Genomic DNA, 20,655 nt, shown 5'->3' with positions numbered 1-20,655 from the left:
TTGAGTCTCTGTAGTCAACCTTCAACTGTCATTCTTCTGTTGTGATACCATTGATTGGCACAACAGACTGGCTAACAGTAATAAAAGCTAGTTTTGTAATTGCTAAAGAGCCATCTACCAGACAATACTTTGGAAACTGATGATAAGGGTGAGTCGTCCACTATCTGTTTAGCCTAAGTTATCATCATCATCCCTGGTTTCACATGTGGTTTGAGTTGATGAGTGTAGTAGGTTAGTCTTTGTAGTCTCTTTTTATAAACTTCACTGAGTTGTTACTTTGTGTTCTCTGCAAGTGCTATTGGTGAGGAAAAGGCTAGTATTTTAGTTGGCCAGTGTTTGTTTGTATCCAACATGTTAGTCTTAGGCTAACTGTGTTTCTGATCAAATGTATTTTACTGTGTATGATCTGTCCTTGCTTTCATCACAGTAAGCATGATACGCTAGGTTTGATTGTGCAGAAAGCGAGGATTGAAGCAACACTTTCCCAAGAAAATGGGATTTTGAGGAGGTTAGCATTGAAAGTGCAAAGAGATTGAAAAGATTTTCAGTACCACAAGTTGTTAACAACAACAACAACAACAACAACAGCCCTTTCTCAATTGTTAGGAACATTATTCCTCACATCTCCTCGCTACTTACTCAAGGTACTTTGGAGGAGAAGAAGGTTACTCCCCTAAGATGTTTTCCTCCAATGCTCTTTTGAGAAGAAGCAAGTGGAGGGTGGATTTTGAAAAACTGGGCCACAGTGGTCACACACAGGAATCTATGGTATGCATTGACGATACTCACTTTTCTTGTTTTCGGCCAAGGGCCGAAGCTAATGCAGCAAATTTAAATATTCCATCTTCTCCATAGTTGAAATATCCAAGGGGACATGGTTTGCGTCAATGTTAGATTGCAGGCAATGCTGTTTAGACAATGACTTTAGCATCTATCTACTATCATTTGGACAGGACAACAGTGGTCCTAGAGAGACATACTGTGAAACTGAGATCCTTGGGATGGCCAGATCGTCACCACATTAAAGTTGAGATTTAAAACCGCTAAAGTAAAGATTAGGGTTAGGTAACGGTTAATGGTAGAGTCGTCCCAAGAATCCCACTTAACATTTACCAGCATTTATTCTTGTCCTGCACTAAAAAAAAACAACCTCTTGCAACCAATTATATAATTAGGCCCATGTCCGCAATCAAGGTGGCGATAATGAGTAGATAAATTAAGGATGAAATGCTGGAACTAACACCTGTGTAGCCTTCTCTCCAGCTGCTCCCATTGACCAAGGATTGTCATCCCATCCACTTTAACCACTGGAGGCTATTATATCATCAGCATCATTGATGATTAGGAAACACAAATCAGTGTTTTTATTTTATTTTCATAATTCGTGAATGAATGGTTTATGGGTATATGAATTCTTAGCGTGGCACTTTATACAGTGTGATATTTTTTCCCACCGCCCACACTGCAACCATGTTAATGGTATGGCCAATGCTGAACAGTAATTTTCTATGAGGATTGCTGTATTTAGAGAGAGATATGAGGCATTAGGTTAATGTGGAGAAGATGTACTGTAATGTGGATGATTCATCAGAGAGCGAATGACTGCATGTTATTTTTGTCGTTAAGTTCCCTGATATTGTACAAGAATGGAGGTCACAGTGTGACTTTGTTTTAGGCATTTTGTTTTAGTAAACTCAGCTTCTTCGTTATTGGGGTTTTATGGCGGTGTGCAAACCAAAGTTATGACACATTACTGTCTAGTTAATTCAGCTACTTTCTAATATTGACTTGAAAGTCCTGGTAATCTAACTTGGTCATGGTGAAAAATGGAGATGTCACCACCATCTTGTGTTGCCAGGCAGGCTTTGCACTCAACCAATGAAAGTTACCACGGTGTAAGGAGGAGGGGCTGCTTGTTGTGGGTGTGTCCTTTTTTGGATTACAACGTTTAGGTCTGAATTGAATGAAGCAACTATATGCTTTTTATGTTTTGAATGCAGTTTTCAGTTTGCACTATTTTTTTTCAGTTTTCAGTTTGCACTAAACTTTGTTTAAGATCCCTTGGATCTTAAACAAAGTTAATTAAATGTGTCACAGTATCTGGTGGGAACTGGTTTGTGTTTGTAAATGTATAGAATCTCACATGTGTAGGTTGTCGTTAGCTGGGTCTCTGGAATGTATTATATTCTGGTTCTTGTACAAACACTGAGGTGGAATGCCACTGTTTTGGAACGTATTGCACCCCACATGCTCCACCCCTTTTTTTTCCTCAAAAAAAACATCAATCTGGCAGCACCCTCTAGTGTTGGTTTACAACAACTGCAGCTACTTCCCATTCAACATATTCAGCCCAGACTATCATATTCAGAATATGAATTTATCCACGATAATGTAGTCTTGTTATGCGACTGCTTTGTTTAGGCTAGCCTATAACATGTTTGGAAAGAAGAGTCAGCATTTTCCTTGCTATTGCTCGACTGTTAAAGGCAGTATTGTCAGTGGGCTTTGGATCTTTCTCATTTAAACCCTAGGAGAGTGCTCGCTCACATAACTTGTTGGAAGGTCTCTGCAGGCTGTTCTGCCATGAACATATGATTAGAAGTTAAATAAATAAATACATTTTATATATATATATATAAATAAACAATTATATATATTTAAAAAAAACAAAGTACCAGTATAACACACAACCCAACAGAAGCTGGATGAAATAAAAACAGAGCCCATGTCAGTGTGACAGCGACACCCTCTGCTGTTGTCAATTGAGAGTTATGACAGCATGTGCAGTACTTTGTTTCCTCAATGTTACTAATATCATCAATTATTCTTATTTTCTTTCTCTCTCTCCCCCTCTCCTCTGATACCTGACCCCTGCTTTCTCTCTCTCCTCCCCCCCTCTCAGGCCAAGCATGGATGTCGCTGTGGCGGAGGAGCCCCAGAGGAAGGTCTTCAGGGCCAGAAAGACGATGAAAAACAGTAATCGACGGCAACTGGAATCTCTCCACGCTACTCTCTCCTCCCGGTGCTCTGCCCCATCCCCACCCCAGCTCCTACCACTGGAAAACGGGAAACACGCCGAGGGTGAAGCGCCCATAGAAGTGGATAAAGAAAATGAAGGGGTAGAAGAGGGAGGGGTTGATGGGGGACCCCAGGCGCTTCCATGTATTGACACTCTGGACACACTGACCATGTTTAACCCTGCCTTGGCCCTCCCCTTGTCCAGCTCCCCCTCCCTTTCCCCGTCACACACGGCTGAGTCAGACCAGGAGGTCAGGCCGGGGTTCCTGATGCTTAGTGAGGATGAAGATGGCCTGGTGGAGAGGGATGAGGAGAAAGAGCAGGACCAGGGAGAATATGAAGAAGGGACAGAGATGGAACCCATAGAAAGTGACATAGAGAAAGAGGATGAACAGGAGGAAGGAAACAGTCAAGAAGAGAAAGAGAAGGAACAGAAGGGAAGTAATAAAGAGGATGAACACAGAGAAAGTACAGAAGGAGAAATGGAAACAATGAAACGTTTTCACAGTTCTGCTCCAGTTGATCCTCCTCCACCTTGTACAACACTCCCTCAGTCTGATGAAGGTAAACCATACTCTCGGGCTTTTCTTCGTCAACCTTGACAAATGTACGCCAACCGTATGGCAAAGTCTGTTCAGATGTGTTTTTGAGGGATAGAATCACCAACATTTGAAAGAAAAAACTCTTGAGTATACACTTTGTTATTCAGTCGATTAGTTGTTATAGACTTTTAATAACCAACTGACCTGTGAGCTGTATGTTTACTGCATGTTTGCTGTTCTTTCTAACCAAGGAGAAGAACATTGGGTGGAGGAGTGCGCCCCACAAAGGAAACGAGCCCTGTTTGAAGACGCAACGGATGGCGAGGGAGCGAGGGATGAAGAGGAGTTAAAGAGCCTGAAGAAGAGGCCCAGAGTAAACAGAGATGGAGAGGTGGAGAGACTTGAGTGTAGGTCCACAGTAGAGGGAGTAAGGGAAGGAGAAGCAGTTGAGAAGCCCAGAGTAGATGGAGTAAGGGATGAAGGGGAGGTGGAGTGGCTGATGAAGAAGAGGTGGATCAGAGCAGTTGGAGAGAGGGATGGAGAGGAGGTGGCGAGGGAGGAGAAGATGCCTAGGACAGTAGATGGAGAAGAGCTGGAGGCACATCTGGAGCTACAGATCCATGGGAGCCCGGAGAGCCGACGCAGGCTGGAGAAGGTTGGTGAAATACATGCATTCAATATTTCTTTGTCTAAATACATAAACAGCATCTCTGTTTCCCAAGTCATTGTCAAAGGACAGCAAATTCCCTGTGTTGTGAGACTTGGAATAATATGGTTAGATTTGGGCATTTAGGCACGTTCAAGAGCCCTCTCATTCTCACTCACTCATTAAACTCCTCTCTCCCTCTCCTTCTTCTCCATCTGCTATGATGCGTATGATGGAAAGAAAATGTCAGAACGGATAATAGAATTCTTTATTTTATTCCTATTCTTTCCTATTCTTTTCTGTAGGTGGTGAAGCAGCTGGTAGGGGAACAGTTGCGGGTGCTGCAGCTCACAATGTTTGACAGGAGCCTCCAGGAGCTCCGTGACAGGGTGGACAAAATGGAATATTCCAAACACCAGAGTGTAGTCAACAGCCTGCAGGTTAGTTGTGTCGCAGATTGACGGATTGTACACACACGCGCACACACACACCATGCACAGTCTCTTTAAAAAGTGAAAGCTTATTTGGCTGGAGTAGCTAATGGGGAGTTACATGTGTGTGTGTGTGTGTGTGTGTGTGTGTGTGTGTGTGTACACACACACACACACACACAGTCTAGGATAATTGGAATATTATGTAGATTACAATTATCCATGTTACATTTGTATCCTCTCAGAAAAAGATTGCTCGCATCTCCAGCAAGGTTGTAGCTGCCAACCAGGCCATGGAGAATGCCAAGAAACCCCCAGAGGTGTGTGACGATGAAGACAAATAATACTTCAATGATGCCAGTGATTTCAATGATTCCAAAGGATAATTGTACTGTTGGAAGTCAAAAACCTGGTGGTCTCCTCTTCATTCAATAGGTGCCTGTGCCACCTGCTAAAGCAAAAACTTTGACTCCTGCTTCCACGAATGTCACTACGACCACCCCAGAGGGAAAAGACAATCCCAGCCAGTGGTCAGTCATTAGATTGAGTTGTACTGGTGCTTCTCATTTGATTGGGAGGAAAGACATGTCACAGCATGTGCTTCAAGGGGCATGTGTTGAACCCAAAAGGGAATTACTACAACAACAACAACAACGTATCTAGACGCATTTAATATCAAATTGGAATTGAGAGTTCTACAACATAGGATCAAATGCTTTTGACTTAACAGTGATGTTATATTTTATTTCAGCATTATTCCCCGGAGACCAGCATCCTTATCTGCTTCCCGAAAGATGAAAAACGTTCAAAAAGATTTGAAGCAATGTGACCAGAGTCAAACCCCCACTCCTGCACCCACAGGTGAGCAGGAATGAGGTTATGCAATGGCCATTGTCTCGTGTCAGATAGCGTGACACAGCATCAGTCAAAAGTTTGGACACACCTTCTTATTCAATGGTTTTTCTTTATTTTTTATTATTTTCTACATTGTAGATTAATATTGAAGACATCAAAACTATGAAGGAACACATATGGAATTATGTAGTAAACAAAAAAGTGTTAAACAAACCAGAATATGTTTTATATTTTAGATTCTTCAAAGTAGCCACCTTTTGCTTTGATGACAGCTTTGCACACTCTTGGCATTCTCTCAATCAGCTTCATGAGGTAATGTTTTTCCAACAGTATTGAAGGAGTTCCCAGAGGTGCTGAGCACTTGTTGGCTGCTTTGCCTTCACTCTGCGGTCCAACTCATCCCAAACCATCTCAATTGGGTTTAGGTCGGGTGATTGTGGAGGCCAGGTCATCTGACGCAGCACTCCATCACTCTCCTTCTTGGTCAAATAGCCCTTACATAGCCTGGAGGTGTGTTTGGGGTCATTGTCCTGTTGAAAAACAAATGATGGTCCCACTAAGCGCAAACCAGATGGGATGGCATGGCGCTGCTGAATGCTGTGGTAGCCATGCTGGTTAAGTGTGCCTTGAATTTTGAATAAATCACCAACAGTGTCACCAGCAAAGCACCCCCACACCATCACACCTCCTCCTCCATGCTTCACGGTGGGAACCACACATGTAGAAACCATCCGCTCACCTTTTCTGCGTCTCACAAAGACAAGGCGGGTGGAACCAAAAATCTCAAATTTGGACTCATCAGACCAAAGTACAGATTTCCACTGGTCTAATGTCTCTTCCTTGTGTTTCTTGGCCCAAACAATTCTCTTCTTCTTGTTGTTCTTCCTCAGTAGTGGCTTCTTTGCAGCAATTAGACCATGAAGGCCTGATTCACGCAGTCTCCTCTGAACAGTTGATTTTGATGTGTCTGCTACTTGAACTCTGTGAAGCATTTATGTGGGCTCTAATCTGAGGTGCGTTTGATGGTTTTCGCGACTGCACTTGAGGATACATTCAAAGTTCTTGAAATTTTCCAGATTGTCTGACCATCATGTCTTAAAGTAATGATGGACTGTCGTTTCTCTTTAATTAGTTGAGTGGTTCTTGCCATAATATGGATTAGAACAGTAGTCGAATAGGGCTATTTACTGTATAGAACTGTGTACCAACCCTACCTCTGCACAACACAACTGATGGTCTCAAACACATTAAGGTTGAAGGCAAGAAATTCCACAAATTAACTCTTGACAAGGCACACCTGTTAATTGAAATCCATTCCAGGTGACTACCTCATGAATCTGATTGAGAGAATGCCAGAAGTGTGCAAAGCTGTCATCAAAGCAAAAGGTACTTTGAAGAATCTAAAATATAAAACATATTCTGGTTTGTTTAACACTTTGTTTACTACATAATTCCATATGTGTTTATTTATTTATATATTTATATATAAATAGCAGTCCATAGAAAGGAATGGGATGGTGCAGTACTATCACAAATTAGGATCTAAGATAGCAGAAGCTTTCCAATCATCAGTTTCAAAGGTTGGTTTGACGTCTAACAACAGGTTGGTTGAGATTCCGCGTTCCGGAATCCGGAGTGACGCTCGCTGTCATAACACAGTGTGCAATGGCAGGTTTTTCCTCATCCCAATGATACTGTCTTTTCCCTTATTCATGATCAATCAGTTGTTATTCCTCCTGCTTCACACATTTCCATATCTCTCACCCCCAGGAGTCCCCCCTCTGCCACACCCCCCCTCCTCCACATCGTCCTCTTCTGCCAGTGCCCCTGTTCTCTCTTTCACCACCACCACCACCACCCCCAGCTCACCCACAACTCCGCTGAATGTGTCTCAGCCCACCACCCAGACCCTGATGCTGAGGACCTCCCCAGCCACCACCGCTACGCCCATCCCGCTGGCCCAGGCCCCCCTGTCAGTCCAATCCCCCATGTCTTTGCAGACCGCCATATCCCTCCAGCCTTTCCTCATTCAGCTGCCTGGTGGGGGGGCAGGCTTCTTGACCAACCGAGCAAACAACCAGCTCATCCCCATGTCCTCCGTTACTGGGTTGAGTGCCTTCGGTACGCCCATGATGAACCCCACCAAGACACCCACATGTACCTATTTCCTGCAGAGGACTCCTGCTCCCACCTCTGCTATCCCGCCTGAGGTCCCCAAGGCACCTGCTTCACCTGCCACACCCACCACGCCCTCCGCACCCACCACGCCCTCCGCAACCACCACGCCCTCCGCAACCACCACGCCCTCCACACTGGCCATCCTGACGCCCCAGCTTGCTACCACAGGGGTCGTCAGCAGATCCAGCTCGGACAGCAACGCTCAAACGTCCAATCAGACCACCGTCTCTGAGGTGAACTCTACGTCATCACCAAGATCGCCAACGGGGGCTGTTAAAGCCACTCAGCCGTCTTTACACCAGGCTACTCCTGTGCCGGCGCCTGCACTGCCTTCCACAACTGGTGAGAAATACCTGAGATGTGATACCAGGGTTCTATTACCCTGGACAAGTAATAACACAACCACTCATTTCCATATAATATGGTATAATTGTCAATATGCCGTTGTTGCTACTACTGTAATTACATTGTAACTACACAGATATAGGGACATCTTGATCTGTAGTGTTTTTCATTTTCTGTCTCCCATTTACAGGATACATAGCTGCCCTTCTGTCAGGTGAGAAAGATACCTGAGATATTTCACCTTAGAATATAAATAAAATCAAGTAGATCTTATTCTTATGCTCAGAATAAGACTGTGAAATTGAGAACATGTGCATTCTTTCATCCTCTCCCTTGTAGGCACTTACGCTACTCTACCCCCTGTGAGACCAGCTGCCCCCTCAAAAACAGGTTAGTGGAGAGAATGACAATGAACATGACATTGGAACTGAGAGCATGTGTAATCTTTCACCCTCTCCCATGTAGGCACTCAGGTCAATCAGCCCTCTGTGAAACCAGCTGCCCCTGTCACAGCACCTGCAGGGCCCTCAAAAACAGGTGAGACAAACATTGAGATATTTCATGTTAACTTAATAGATACTATCCTGTCTCATACGTCATTGAAACTGACAAGCTTTCTTGCACCCTCTTCCATTTAGGCACTGTGAAACAAGCTGCCCCTTTATCAGCACCTACAGGGCCCTCAAAAACAGGTGAGAGAGGATGAAATATATTACCAATGAAATATATTACCTGTCAAACACCCATCACCTGAGGGAAGACATTTTACACACACACACACACACACACACACACACGTGTGCAGCACATGCCTAAACACTCTCACCTTCAGTCCTGCCTTGTCAACCAGAGATGAAACAACGGGCAGACGACAGCTTCATGCTGTGTGAGGGTGTTTTCTCTCTCCTTCCACCATTTACAGGTGAGACAGGTACCTGAGGTATTTCACCTTAGTGTAGAGAATGAAAATTAACATGACTCTGATGAAACTGAGGACATGTGCATTCTTTCATCCTCCTATGTAGGCACTTATGCTACTCCACCCTCTGTGAGACCAGCTGGCCCCTCAAAAACAAGTGGAAAGGCCAGCTGCACCCTCAAAAACAAGTGAAAGGCCAGATGCTCCCTCAAAAACAAATGACTGTTTTCTCTCTCCCTGCACCAATTAGGAAGTCAAGCTTCAAAACAAGCTGCAAAATCTACAGCCTCTAAAACGTCCACACAGGTAAAGACATCAGTCCATCCGTGCCACACATCTCACTCTGAAGTACAATTGTGAAGACTTTCCATTGGCTATTACAGTAGATGGAATATGGGTGAGGGGTAGACAGCTCCGGCCCTCATCAGGAGCCACAGTGTCTGCTGGTTTTCCCTTCTTGTTCTCTGGTGCCAGCCTCATTTATCCATTAATGTCACTGATTGCTCAGTTGACGCACCTGGTTTCCCCAGGTCCAAATCACTTGCAAACCCAAAGGAAAAAGAAGACACTGTTGCTTTCTCAGACGGGAGTTGTCTACATTTATTACATTGCTTAGGGAGACAAAGGAAAGGCTCTCAATGGTCAGGTCTACACAACACATTTATCCCACTGCTGCAAACCTATTGTGATGAAAGGCAAGACCTGAGAAAAGACTTTGGGATCTCCAGAGAGACCCTCAGTGTTCTTCTCCGCCATCTTGGCGTGCAAAAGCACCACTGCTGGCTTCACCTCTGTCCAGCTGCAGGCCATCTTTGAAAGCCATGCCAAGTTCATACACACCTTCGTTGGCTACCAAGGATCCGTACACAAGTTTCGTCCTTAAACAGTCCTCAATTTACGCAAAGTACCCTCCTGGTGGGTACTTCATGGTAGAAGATACTGTGTACCCCTGTAGGGAGAAGCCGGTGTGTATCCTGATGCCGTTTAGAGAGCCTGTGGAGAACAGCGTCCAGAAGGGGTTCAATGGTGTGTATCCTGATGCCGTTTAGAGAGCCTGTGGAGAACAGCGTCCAGAAGGGGTTCAATTGCCACCACGCCAAGGCCCATTTTGTCGCTGCCCAGGGTGTTCGGCATGATGAAGACGAGGTGGAGGAACTCGGGAAAAAATAAAATAAATAAATAAATAAATATATATATATATATATATATAATTTTCTTTTTGCGAGTTCCTCCACCTCGTTTTTTTCCGAAGGCAATTTTGGTTGGCAAAAAGAGGGTTTCATTTTATTTCTTAAGATATATAGTGCAGGACAGAAAAGAAACATCTGAATTTACACAGTGGTTCAGCAATGTAATGTAAAACTGTAATGCCAAAAAATAGTTTCCAAGAGGCCTATTTTTGATTTGTCCTGCTTTTAATATTTCTGCCTGGTGGTTACAAACAGTACTATAGGCGTTAACATTCTACACGCTTCAAATGTCTTGTTTGTAAGTTCTGTAACAAACACAGTGTAGTTGTACTATGTGCCTATGCAACTACCATGTAAATGCATGGTTTAAACATCACTTTCTGTAAAGTTGGACTGAAACCTCTCTGTCCTGGCCCTTTGTCTGACACTCCACTCCATATAATAAATGACTAACGCTCCAACCGCTCTGCATATAACCGTGGTTAGTTTGAAAGGTCCAGGCCCTAAGTACCGGAGCACATTATAGTGGCCGATCCATCGATTTACTGCATGTACAATGTCTCCACTTCCACTGTACTGTACTATCCATTTGTTGGGACATAATCCACTCTTTGGTCACTATAAGTACCTTTCAAATCAATAGGCGTGGTTCTGTCGTTTAGCTGGCTTTTCAAGTCCAGTTGTATTTTGCCTAACCTCATTCCGTTAATTCATTCCCAAGGTGAGGTCACCGTCCTATATTTCTAGGCTGTTGCCCCATGTCTATTCCAATCCTCATTGTCATCTTGAGTGTAATGGAGAGTGTTCTAGGTTCTATCTAGTGTTCTGAAACCAACTGATTTGTCAGTTGGAGCTGTACGATGTCTGCTGTGGTTTTCTAAAGTTTTTTTTTTTTTGTTGAATGGATCCAGGTGCCTGTAAAACAATCAGGAGCCTTCATAGACTTGACTGAGGAGGAAGAGGATGATGATGATGTCTTCGGTGAGGCTGATATCCCTATACATTCCTCTTCTTTTTGGGGATAGAAAGTTTGTGGTATTTAATGTGTATGCTATTCAAATACATGTAACTGTGCATAAAGTGGATAGTGCATCTCCTTGAGTTGTCCTCTGTGTTGTTGTGTGCAGTAACTGGTGTACAGAAGGCTCTGGTGACTCTGTCTGCAGCCTCTCCCCCATTGACTGGTCAGAAAACCACATTTGCACCGGTGCAAACTGGCACCTCAATTGCAGCTGGAAAACAGACTGGTAAGCTTCATTTTCTGCCAACAATTTTTTAGTCCTGTGGATGTAAAGAAAACATTGTCTATTTTATACTTTCATGTTTATCTTCTGTAGTGAGGTCATCTCCTGGTATGAACTCTGCTGGCGGACCTGTGCACACTGTTCACCATCGCCCTCTGCAGGTGAGACATGATAAAACATATAGAGGTTAATACTGTAAACGACATTGATGAAAGAAAGGCCCAGATAATAACAGATTAGGGTGAAGGAGGTGACCGAGCGACTCATTTCATTTTGTTCATCATCTCAAAGGCTTCGCCGTCTAAAAACCTCTCCTCGACAACAACGACAACGACTCCCGCCGCATCGCCATCGAAACCTTTCACCCTGCCGTCTCATGTTCCCCCGTTACCTGTCATGTGTTGCGGCCCGATGCGACTGCCCCCAGAGGCGGAGGGCACCCTCCCTCCCCAGCAGCCTCAACTCAAGCTGGCCCGGGTCCAGAGCCAGAACGGTATCGTGCTTTCCTGGTCTGTGGCCAAGGTAGACCAGAACTGTGCTGCTGTGGACCGCTACCACCTATACGCCTACCACCAGGACACCTCGGCCCCCGATGCCCCCAAGGACTCAGCCCCCTCGTCCCCCTGGAAGAAGATCGGCGAGGTGAAGGCCCTGCCCCTGCCGATGGCCTGCACCCTCACACAGTTTGTGTCTGGGTCAACGTACTACTTTGCGGTGCGCGCCAGAGATGCGTACGGACGCTTCGGACCGTTCTGTGAGCCCCAGTGTACTGACGTTATCAGGTCACTTCCTGCCAGTTGAGAAACTGTGGAGCGGAACGTGGAATTAACAAAAACGACATAAAGCAATAATAGAGACAATGTTGATTTGATGTTATGTATTATTTTTTCACCATTATTTGCAGTTAGGAATGTTATGGGTGCAAGAGTTGGTGTTATGGGGAAGGGTCATTTTTGAGCAAATAGACTTCTGTTCATATATTTATGTAATTAGTCCTATGCTTTCTTGGACTGAATGTTTGTTTGTTTGTTGTCTTATGTTTTTTTTAATGAAACAATAAACCTTAAAAACAAAGTTTAAAATGTTAACTGTGTTGAGTGCATTTTAAGTCTGGTAACTAGAAAAGCCTGGGTGAAAAGTTCATTAAAGCTACTGACAAGAAATACATGTTCTGTATTTGTTGTATTGGTATAACTATGCATTTACTGCGGTCAGCCGCTTACTAAAGTATTACAGCTGTGATTTAATCCGTAAAGTGAAAATGTTGTTTGGATTTAGACAGTTTGATTATGTACTTTATTTCACAGTATCCCTCTCATTGTGGATGCTATTTAGGCATTTGTGCTTAAGAGTGACATTTGATAGTTATGTATATAGACTAGACTTAATTTTAGTCTGCTCTGTGTTATTAGCCACATGGGAGCAGTATTGTACCAGTCAAAGATGGTTTGGCAGGGAACAAGACCTCTTTAGTGCATATTAACCTTCATGGTACCATAAACATGCACTGAAATGGTCTAATACTGTGCCAAGTTGCTTAACTATAATTTAAAAACTCTTCAAACCTTTTTAGTAAAATAGGCAGTTAAACCTGATGGATGTGCTGAAAAGATGAAAAAGTGATGATTATTACATTCCAGCCGAGTGATGGATGGATGGATGGATAGAGAGATAGATAGATAGATAGATCGGTACTTTATTGATCCCAGAGGGGAAATTAAGGCGTTACAGCAGCTCACATCACAAACAATAACAACAAAATAAAGTGACAATAGAATAATAGAATAAAACAAACATCTGAAATGTTATATACAGTAAGAACAGTTGAGTTATGATTTAACATCCCCCAGCCTGACTCTGATCACGCTGATCGAGCCAGCTGGAGGAGTAGTAGTACAGTCTTATTGTGGCAGGCAGAAAAGATGACAAGTGTCTATCATATATAGTAGATTAATCTGTCAATGCCCAAGTTATCCACTTTAATGATATGGAACATTTAAAATTCCACCCCAGAGTGGAAATTGGAACTCGCTTCCTGGCAGTCTAAGGGCTGTTCAGACTATTGGGGCATTTAAGGCAGGCTTTAAGACGCATCTTTATCAGCTGGCCTACCCTTCCTCCTAGATTGCTGCTTTTATGATATGGTTATATATATATTTTTGGGATTATTTTTATTTTATGCACTGAGAATATTCTTGTATAATAAAAAGCACTTTATAGATTTAATACATTTATTATTATTGTTGTTATTATTATTAATATTATCATTATTATTGTTGTTGTTGTTGTTGTTGATAATAATAATAATAAAAATAAACTATTCCTGTTATAGATGAAGACCATACAATTATGGGTATTTGTATACAGTTTGTGATAGAAGATTTGTCTTATGAACCTAGTGAGAAAACGTCTTAAAAGCAGAACCCTTGAGTGAATGCATTTGAGTTGACTCCAGGCATAAATTCAGTGCCTACACTACAGTATAAAAGAATAATGCAATATTCCCACAACAGTTCTGTAATCTACGGACCCACATGTGTATCGATACTTGACTCTAGAGGGAGCCAGTCTCTTAGCAGTTACACACACACAGACTAACACACACAGCAACACCGGGTTCCTCGACATTTGTTGGAAAGACACCCCCCTCTCCCTCCTCCTCTCTCTCTCCCTCTCACTCTCTCAATGCATACTAATGCTGTGAGAGGACCCACCTCCCTCCCACCCGGCTTTCTCAGGGATGGGCGGGAGAGGTGGAGAGAGATAGCAATTTCAGTTCAGTATCCTTTCTCATGAGGCAGCCAATACTTGTCTACCAGACCCATGGCTTTTCACTGAGCAATACTAGTGTTACTCTGCAACATGTCTGACCTGTGTGAATGGCATGTAATGCACCAGAGTTGAGAGGGAAAAGGACATTTATTTTTCATCTGGATGGGAAGTCTTTTTTGGGTGGAAAAGAAGAAAGAAGAAGGGAGGGGGAATAACTGCCAATCCCCTCTTCCACGTAAAGAAAGGAGAAAACGGAGCACACTGGAGTATTTGTTTTTTTCTTTCGTTTTTTGTTCTTCTTCTTCCTCATCGCGTTGCTGGGAGGTGCTTTATCTTTTCATTTGCTTGCTCTCTCCGTCCTCTGCCTCCTCATCTATTTCTCCATTTACCTGGTCTACAATTTCTTCTATTTATGAGCGAGAAAAAGGAGGGAAAGAGAGAGAGGAGGGGGATTTTTTTTTTCCTTTTTACCTTTTTATTTTCCTTTATCCATTCTCCCTTCCCTTACCATTCCTATCACTCCCACTTCCCTCTCTCCCTGTGCTACCCACGCTTCCCCCTCCCTGCACCCGTTACCCCTCCCCTCCCCCCTGCACCCCCATTGCTCAACTCACTGTCCACCCCTCAACTTTTAGTTTTTAAATTCTCCAATATTTTAATTATCCAGCATTTTTTCCTCAAATAGACACAAGCTTATTGCTTACTCTCTATTTTATCTTTTTCATTTTTTTTTAAATATATTTTTTTTTTACCTTCTCCTATTTTTTCCCTCTCTTTTCTCCTCCCACCATCCTATGCATCTCTATTTTGGGGGATTCTTATTTGTATTTATAGGTAGGTCTCTTAGTGTCTGTCTCTCGGTCTGTTTATGTGTGTGTGTTACACCTCCATTTACAGACACACATGCTAAACTACGGTATGGCTCGGTGTAGGAATGGTCCTCTCATTCAATCATTCAGCTGATGTTTGTCTCATGCCATGTCATCCCCATGACACACACTTATCTCCACTCCATAATATCACCTTTCTGCGTTTGACCTCAATCAGAACCACAGTGACTCATCCTACAAGCACCTCCTTCCTTTCTTTTCAGGGAAGCACATTTTGACTTTGTCATCCACAGTGTTGCACAACAATCTGTTCTTTTCCCATTAAATGTTGGAACTGTCTCCTCTCCTTTCTCCCACATCGAACCATTCACTCATACAGCACATACACAGGGGGAGACTGTGAGGTCCCAAGTCTAACTCCATGTTCTATGCTGATCATTAACAAGTATTCCCACCCCCCTCCACCCCCCCAATATGTTTCTTTAGCAGTAATGAATGAACCAGGGGGTTGTAATATTCCCATGTCAGTCTGTATCTCTTATTAGAATAGCACTGCCTGGTGAAGAGAGTCTAACATGAACTGTAGCTCTGCCTCAGCTTAATTCTCACTCACCCTCCATCCATTCCACTGGTCTGTCACCTGTGTGTGCGCATCTCTCTCTTTCCCTCTCTCCCTCCCACCCCCCTTCTCTCTCTCTCTCTCTCTCTCTCTCTCTCTCTGTCTCCTTTCGCTCTCACTCGCACTCTCTCTGATACACACACAAGCACTCAAAGAGAATGGACTAAACCCTTGCTGCAATTCTTTACCTTTCAGAGGATTTTTTCTTTTTTTCCCCCATACTTTTCTCATTCTCTGTCGCTCTCCTTTGAGCTCCCTTCATCTTTTTATCCCCTCTTTTTTCCAACGCACCCCCCCCCCCCACCACCACCACCCACCCCCCACCCTCCTGAATCGATCTAGTCATTGATTTATTTAGTCATTCCATCTTTTTCTCATTTGCCGTGAGAAAATTATTTCACATTTCTCACAACTCATAGCCCCATTCACTCACTAGCATTACATTTTAGAGGGGGGTGATTTTGCGTTTCTGATATTATTTTATTTAGTTATGCTTACTTATAGAGGGAATCATTTTGTAAGGCATTACTAGAGTTATTATTATTATCAATTTTCGAGAGGCAATTTATTTTGGCGTAATTATTTGAGAACAAATGTTTAGCAATAGGAGACGGGATGTGTTGAGAACGAAAGGGTAGTGTGGGAGGTTGTAGGGAATTTAGTTGATTACGAACTAACCAAAAAAACTTGGACTTTTTTGGTGTGTGTGTGTGTGTGTGAGAGAGAGAGTGTGTGTGTGAGAGAGATAGAGAGTGTATTAGACACAGCAAGCAATAGACAGATACTTAGATAAGTAGAGCAAACCACGTAATTCATTCTCTCCCCTCCATTTCTCTATTTATATTTTCTTTTTTTTCTTGATGGAAAATCTAATGCTTCTCCTCTACATTATATGAAGATATTGGGGAATGGTATTTTTCTATGATCTTCACAATAATAGATGCATTCTGGATGTAGCTGTTTTCCTGAGGAATTACTCTTTATGTCTTGGATTGGACAAAAAATGAGACCCTCAAATTAACTGTTAAACAGCACTGAAATTCAGGACTTTTTTCTAATGGACTAAAGCTGATTTTAATACTTTTTTCTACTATTGAACTTAAATGGGATTTTACTATCAAGGATTAAGGATTCAACCTCTGTCGTTTAGTCCATATCACATTCATGATTGTTACAATTTCTCCTACCTACAAACACAATTAAATCTAGAGTCTCTCAATAATAAGGGGTTAATTAGGTGAGTACATAGCTTCTCTTACACAAGCTATCTCTATTGCTTTTCATTCCGCTGCCATTGGTTGCCGTGTATGTGTGTTCAGTGTAGTTGTCTGTCCATGTACATGTACAGTGTATTTGTCTGTCCATGTACATGTCTGTCCATGTACGTTTACATATTTCATATCTGTATTTTGTGCCTGTCATTGGATATTGAATGAGTTGAATGGTGGATTATCGAAGATCAGACATTTTCTTCACAATTCCACATCCATCTATCCATTGATTTTTTCCTTGAGCCTTTGATACCCTGATCTCTTATATGTGTGCATCAACCCATGTAATCTTAGATTTAGATTATATACATTTAGACGTACAGAACTAAAATCTCCACTCCTTATGAACCTGCTGCTCTTGCCTTTCCTCTATAATATCTGTACTTATTACCTCCTCAATCCACCCACTCTCCCTTCAATGCAGCTCTAGACACTCCTTTTAATGTACAGCATTGTGTGTGTGTGTGTGTGTGTATTTATGTGTGTCTGTGTCTATGTGTGCGCGTGGGAGTGTGTGTGTGTGTGTGTGTGTGTGCGTGTGTGTGTGTGTGTGTGTGTGTGAGAGAGAGAGAGAGAGCGAGAGCGCGAGAGAGTCCATTGCCCTTTCCGCCTACCTCTCCCTGCAGCTTATCCGGTGAATACATCATTATTTCAAAGAAAAACGTCAATCTCTTGCAATATACAGTATATGCACCTTTTCCCTGAGTCTGCCTCAGGGAAGCCTCAATCCTGTATGTCTGGAGCAACACACGCCGCCGCCTGTCTGTCCATCCATCATATGTGCTGTGCGTTTGACCCCTTTTTTCTGATTAACTTTCCTATCATTTGGCTGTCAGGGTTTTGGATTTATACTGTGTGTGCTCTGCTTGGTCAAGGTTACAGCTGAATGCGTGTCAAAGCCACCTGGGACTTTGACCACACGTGTAACCCCGTCAAAGTGAGTCTACCTACAGAGGGGCACTTAAGGCTGTGTAGTCCGTCAAACCTGTCACACACCTGTCAGACCTGCAATGTGGGAAAGTGGTTGTCTGGAGTGTAAAAGCTGTACTGTACAGACCGGCTAACATGGCTCTCGGACTGGCTTTCCTAAAAATAAATAACAACAAAAAAAAAACTATGGGGGGGTTATGTTGCTGTGGATTATAACGTAATATATTGTTACCTCTGACTGTTGTGCCATGGGACAGTCTTAACAATAGGGTTAGCAGGATGGATACTTGTAATCCAATTAACAGTGAAATTGTAGTAAATCCAATTGACATAATATGATTTTACAAGTGTTGCACTCTGGATATTGTATGAGTTTGTATAGGTATCAGTCTGAGGTGGACTGATCCATTTGGGCCTCAGGTCGTCATGGTGATTTGATGACATCTTCCATTTACATCCATGTGTTGATGTGCACAGATGGACATAATGTAAAATGGTGGACATCTTTATGGTAATACCACTGGAAATTTTATTTTTATTTTTATTTTCTCTTAGGTTGTTTAAACTTAAAAGACATAGACATACTTCTACAGTGTTGTATCTTCCTAGAAATCTGCTTATAAAAAAAAGTTGTTCAGTGGTTCCTACATTTCATGCTTGATGTATTGCAGCCATGGCTGACCTAAAAACAAGACCAGAAGACAGCAGGGAATGTGGACATTCACAGTCTCCATTCAACCAGGCCTAATCTTCTCACTCGCCATGTAGTCTAACAAGACAGGGATCTAAACTGCTCTGTCTGAGGCCTACTTCTACTCTCAGATTATGAAACCAATGGAAACTCAAATTCTACTTGAAACACTTCCTCATGAGGTTTTCAAGTACATCACCATTCAAACATAGAATATAGACCCTTATAGATGTAGCCATAGAACATGAAACTATGAGAACTGTATGGTCAACTTTGTTTGTCTATTAGCTTGGTTAAGGCACCTGTAGACCTTGAACTGGCATACTAGTTTCAGTTACTAGTTAACAGTTAGAGAAACTGGCCTCTTAACAAGGCGGTACTGTAAGACCTAGGCTACATTGGGCCTATGTGGGGCAGAGACTTAAGTAGATCTCTCTTTATTGGCAGTTTATTCACTACAAGTGTATGGAAAATGGGTCATGATCTGCTATAAAAAAGTCTCCTCAATAATTCATCATAGCTGATTAAGAAGACTTGTATTGACACAATGATGTGTGTGAAAGGATAAAAGTACAGGGAAATTGACATAATATTTATGCCAGTTTGGGTGTAAAGTATCCAATGGTAAAGAAATGGTGGTGGAAATCAATGTGAACATTCTCTATTATTTTTCTTTGATGTTTCAAATCATGCTCATCCTCCTTCTCCTTGTACGTGTCCTTGTCTATGATTAGCCTATGTTGTGTAAGTTTGTGTGAGGCCTATCAATTAAATATAGAAACTACAATCTGTTGCCCTGGAGACATAAGTTCATTATTTATCAGCATATTTAATTCAGCATTTATTTACCTAAAGTACGGCCTTTGCAACCTGCCCTCTAATAGACAAACTCATAACCAGTCATTGACAAGATTATGTAATATACATTTAATATACTGAGCCATGTATATGCATAATTAGGAATTTAATAGAAGTTAATTATTCATTGCACCCCTACTGTTCAACTCAGATATAGAGGGAAAGAGAACAGACCACATAGTCGTACATCTAGGTAAAATACATCATTATTCATCTCATTGGTTAACTCATGTTAAATTCTTCTCACACACATTAAATTCTCGGTCTCTTCTCCAACTTCCATTGAACGCACATGCTTGCATGCGCACATGCACACGCACACGCACGCGTGCGCGCACACACACACACACACACACACACACACACACACACACTGTTTTTTTAGTTAGGGTTTAGTTGAGCAACAATGAACTTTTAATGATGGACAAGTTATGAAGTTGAGATACAGTTAAGTCTAGTGTAAACTACCTAATATGCAGATGCATACAGTGGCTTCAGAAAGTATTCAGACCCCTTCACTTTTTACACATTTTTTTGTGTTACAGACTCAATTTAAAATGCATTAAATGTATTTTTTTGCCAACAATCTACACACAATACCCCATAATGACAAAGCGAAAACACATTTTTAGAATTTTTTTGCAAATATATTCAAATTGAAATACAGAAATACCTAATTTACGTAAGTATTCAGACCCTTTGCTATGACACTCTGACACGATGAATTGAGTCCATCTGAGTGCAAGGATAATAGTTCATGTGACCTCGAAATTCATATATTTTGTTATTATAGTCTCTGGTGTGCATAGGAATCAATTGTACACTGTGTGGATTAGTCTGTCACTACCAACTCAGCAAATTTCATAATTTTGTCTTGATCCTGACAAACTCCCCATTCCCTGCCAGTGACAAACATACCCATAACATGATGCAGCTACCACTATTCTCCACACAAGGGATGGTGCAGAAACTGCATTGCATGTGCTGGATTTGTACTAAACTTAATGCTTTGTAGTAAAACCATATAAACAAATTTCCAGTCAATTTCTTTGCTGTATCACTTGAATTAATTGTTGCAAACACAATTATGGATGTGAGATAGATTCTTTTCCATTAAGGGATTATTTTTGGCCACTTGGCTATAGACCAATTTTGTAGAGTGACTGAGATGATGTCGTCCCATCGACTGTGCTTTTTCCTCTCCACCATTCAACTTTGTAAATTTGTGTAAGTCTCACCATGCCTCAGGGTCGCATTCCTGAGCAGTTTTGTTCCTCTCCATTTGCTCAGGTTGTAATGACAACCTGATCCACACA

General features: G+C 42.2%; 1 protein-coding gene across 3 annotated transcripts in view; it reads left to right on the top strand.

The window, feature by feature from the left end:
* The window catches only part of LOC310810130 (activating transcription factor 7-interacting protein 1-like), a 17,442-nt gene extending 3,741 nt beyond the window's left edge, over positions 1 to 13,701 (top strand). The window contains exons 1-19 of one of the 3 annotated variants that reach the window (XM_083677781.1): positions 8 to 148; positions 2,903 to 3,582; positions 3,812 to 4,215; positions 4,512 to 4,646; positions 4,883 to 4,957; positions 5,073 to 5,167; positions 5,389 to 5,498; positions 6,813 to 6,878; positions 7,263 to 8,012; positions 8,206 to 8,229; positions 8,355 to 8,405; positions 8,481 to 8,552; positions 8,654 to 8,707; positions 8,848 to 8,937; positions 9,185 to 9,240; positions 11,036 to 11,105; positions 11,252 to 11,371; positions 11,462 to 11,529; positions 11,660 to 13,701. In XM_083677781.1, coding sequence (XP_083533907.1) covers positions 2,910 to 3,582; positions 3,812 to 4,215; positions 4,512 to 4,646; positions 4,883 to 4,957; positions 5,073 to 5,167; positions 5,389 to 5,498; positions 6,813 to 6,878; positions 7,263 to 8,012; positions 8,206 to 8,229; positions 8,355 to 8,405; positions 8,481 to 8,552; positions 8,654 to 8,707; positions 8,848 to 8,937; positions 9,185 to 9,240; positions 11,036 to 11,105; positions 11,252 to 11,371; positions 11,462 to 11,529; positions 11,660 to 12,169 — 3,423 coding nt within the window. In that variant the 5' untranslated portion in view covers positions 8 to 148; positions 2,903 to 2,909 and the 3' untranslated portion in view covers positions 12,170 to 13,701. Of the gene's footprint in view, positions 1 to 7; positions 149 to 2,902; positions 3,583 to 3,811; positions 4,216 to 4,511; positions 4,647 to 4,882; positions 4,958 to 5,072; positions 5,168 to 5,388; positions 5,499 to 6,812; positions 6,879 to 7,262; positions 8,013 to 8,205; positions 8,230 to 8,354; positions 8,406 to 8,480; positions 8,553 to 8,653; positions 8,708 to 8,847; positions 8,938 to 9,184; positions 9,241 to 11,035; positions 11,106 to 11,251; positions 11,372 to 11,461; positions 11,530 to 11,659 lie in introns of those variants that run through there. The other 2 variants (XM_083677780.1, XM_083677782.1) reach the window with 2 other exon arrangements.
* The last annotated feature ends 6,954 nt before the right edge of the window (positions 13,702 to 20,655 follow it).

This window comes from Argentina silus (assembly GCF_951799395.1).
Source record: "Argentina silus genome assembly, chromosome: 9".
NCBI classification, from domain to species: domain Eukaryota; kingdom Metazoa; phylum Chordata; class Actinopteri; order Argentiniformes; family Argentinidae; genus Argentina; species Argentina silus.
Note: the sequence above shows the minus strand (reverse complement) of the source record. Positions and strands in the feature narration are given on the sequence as shown.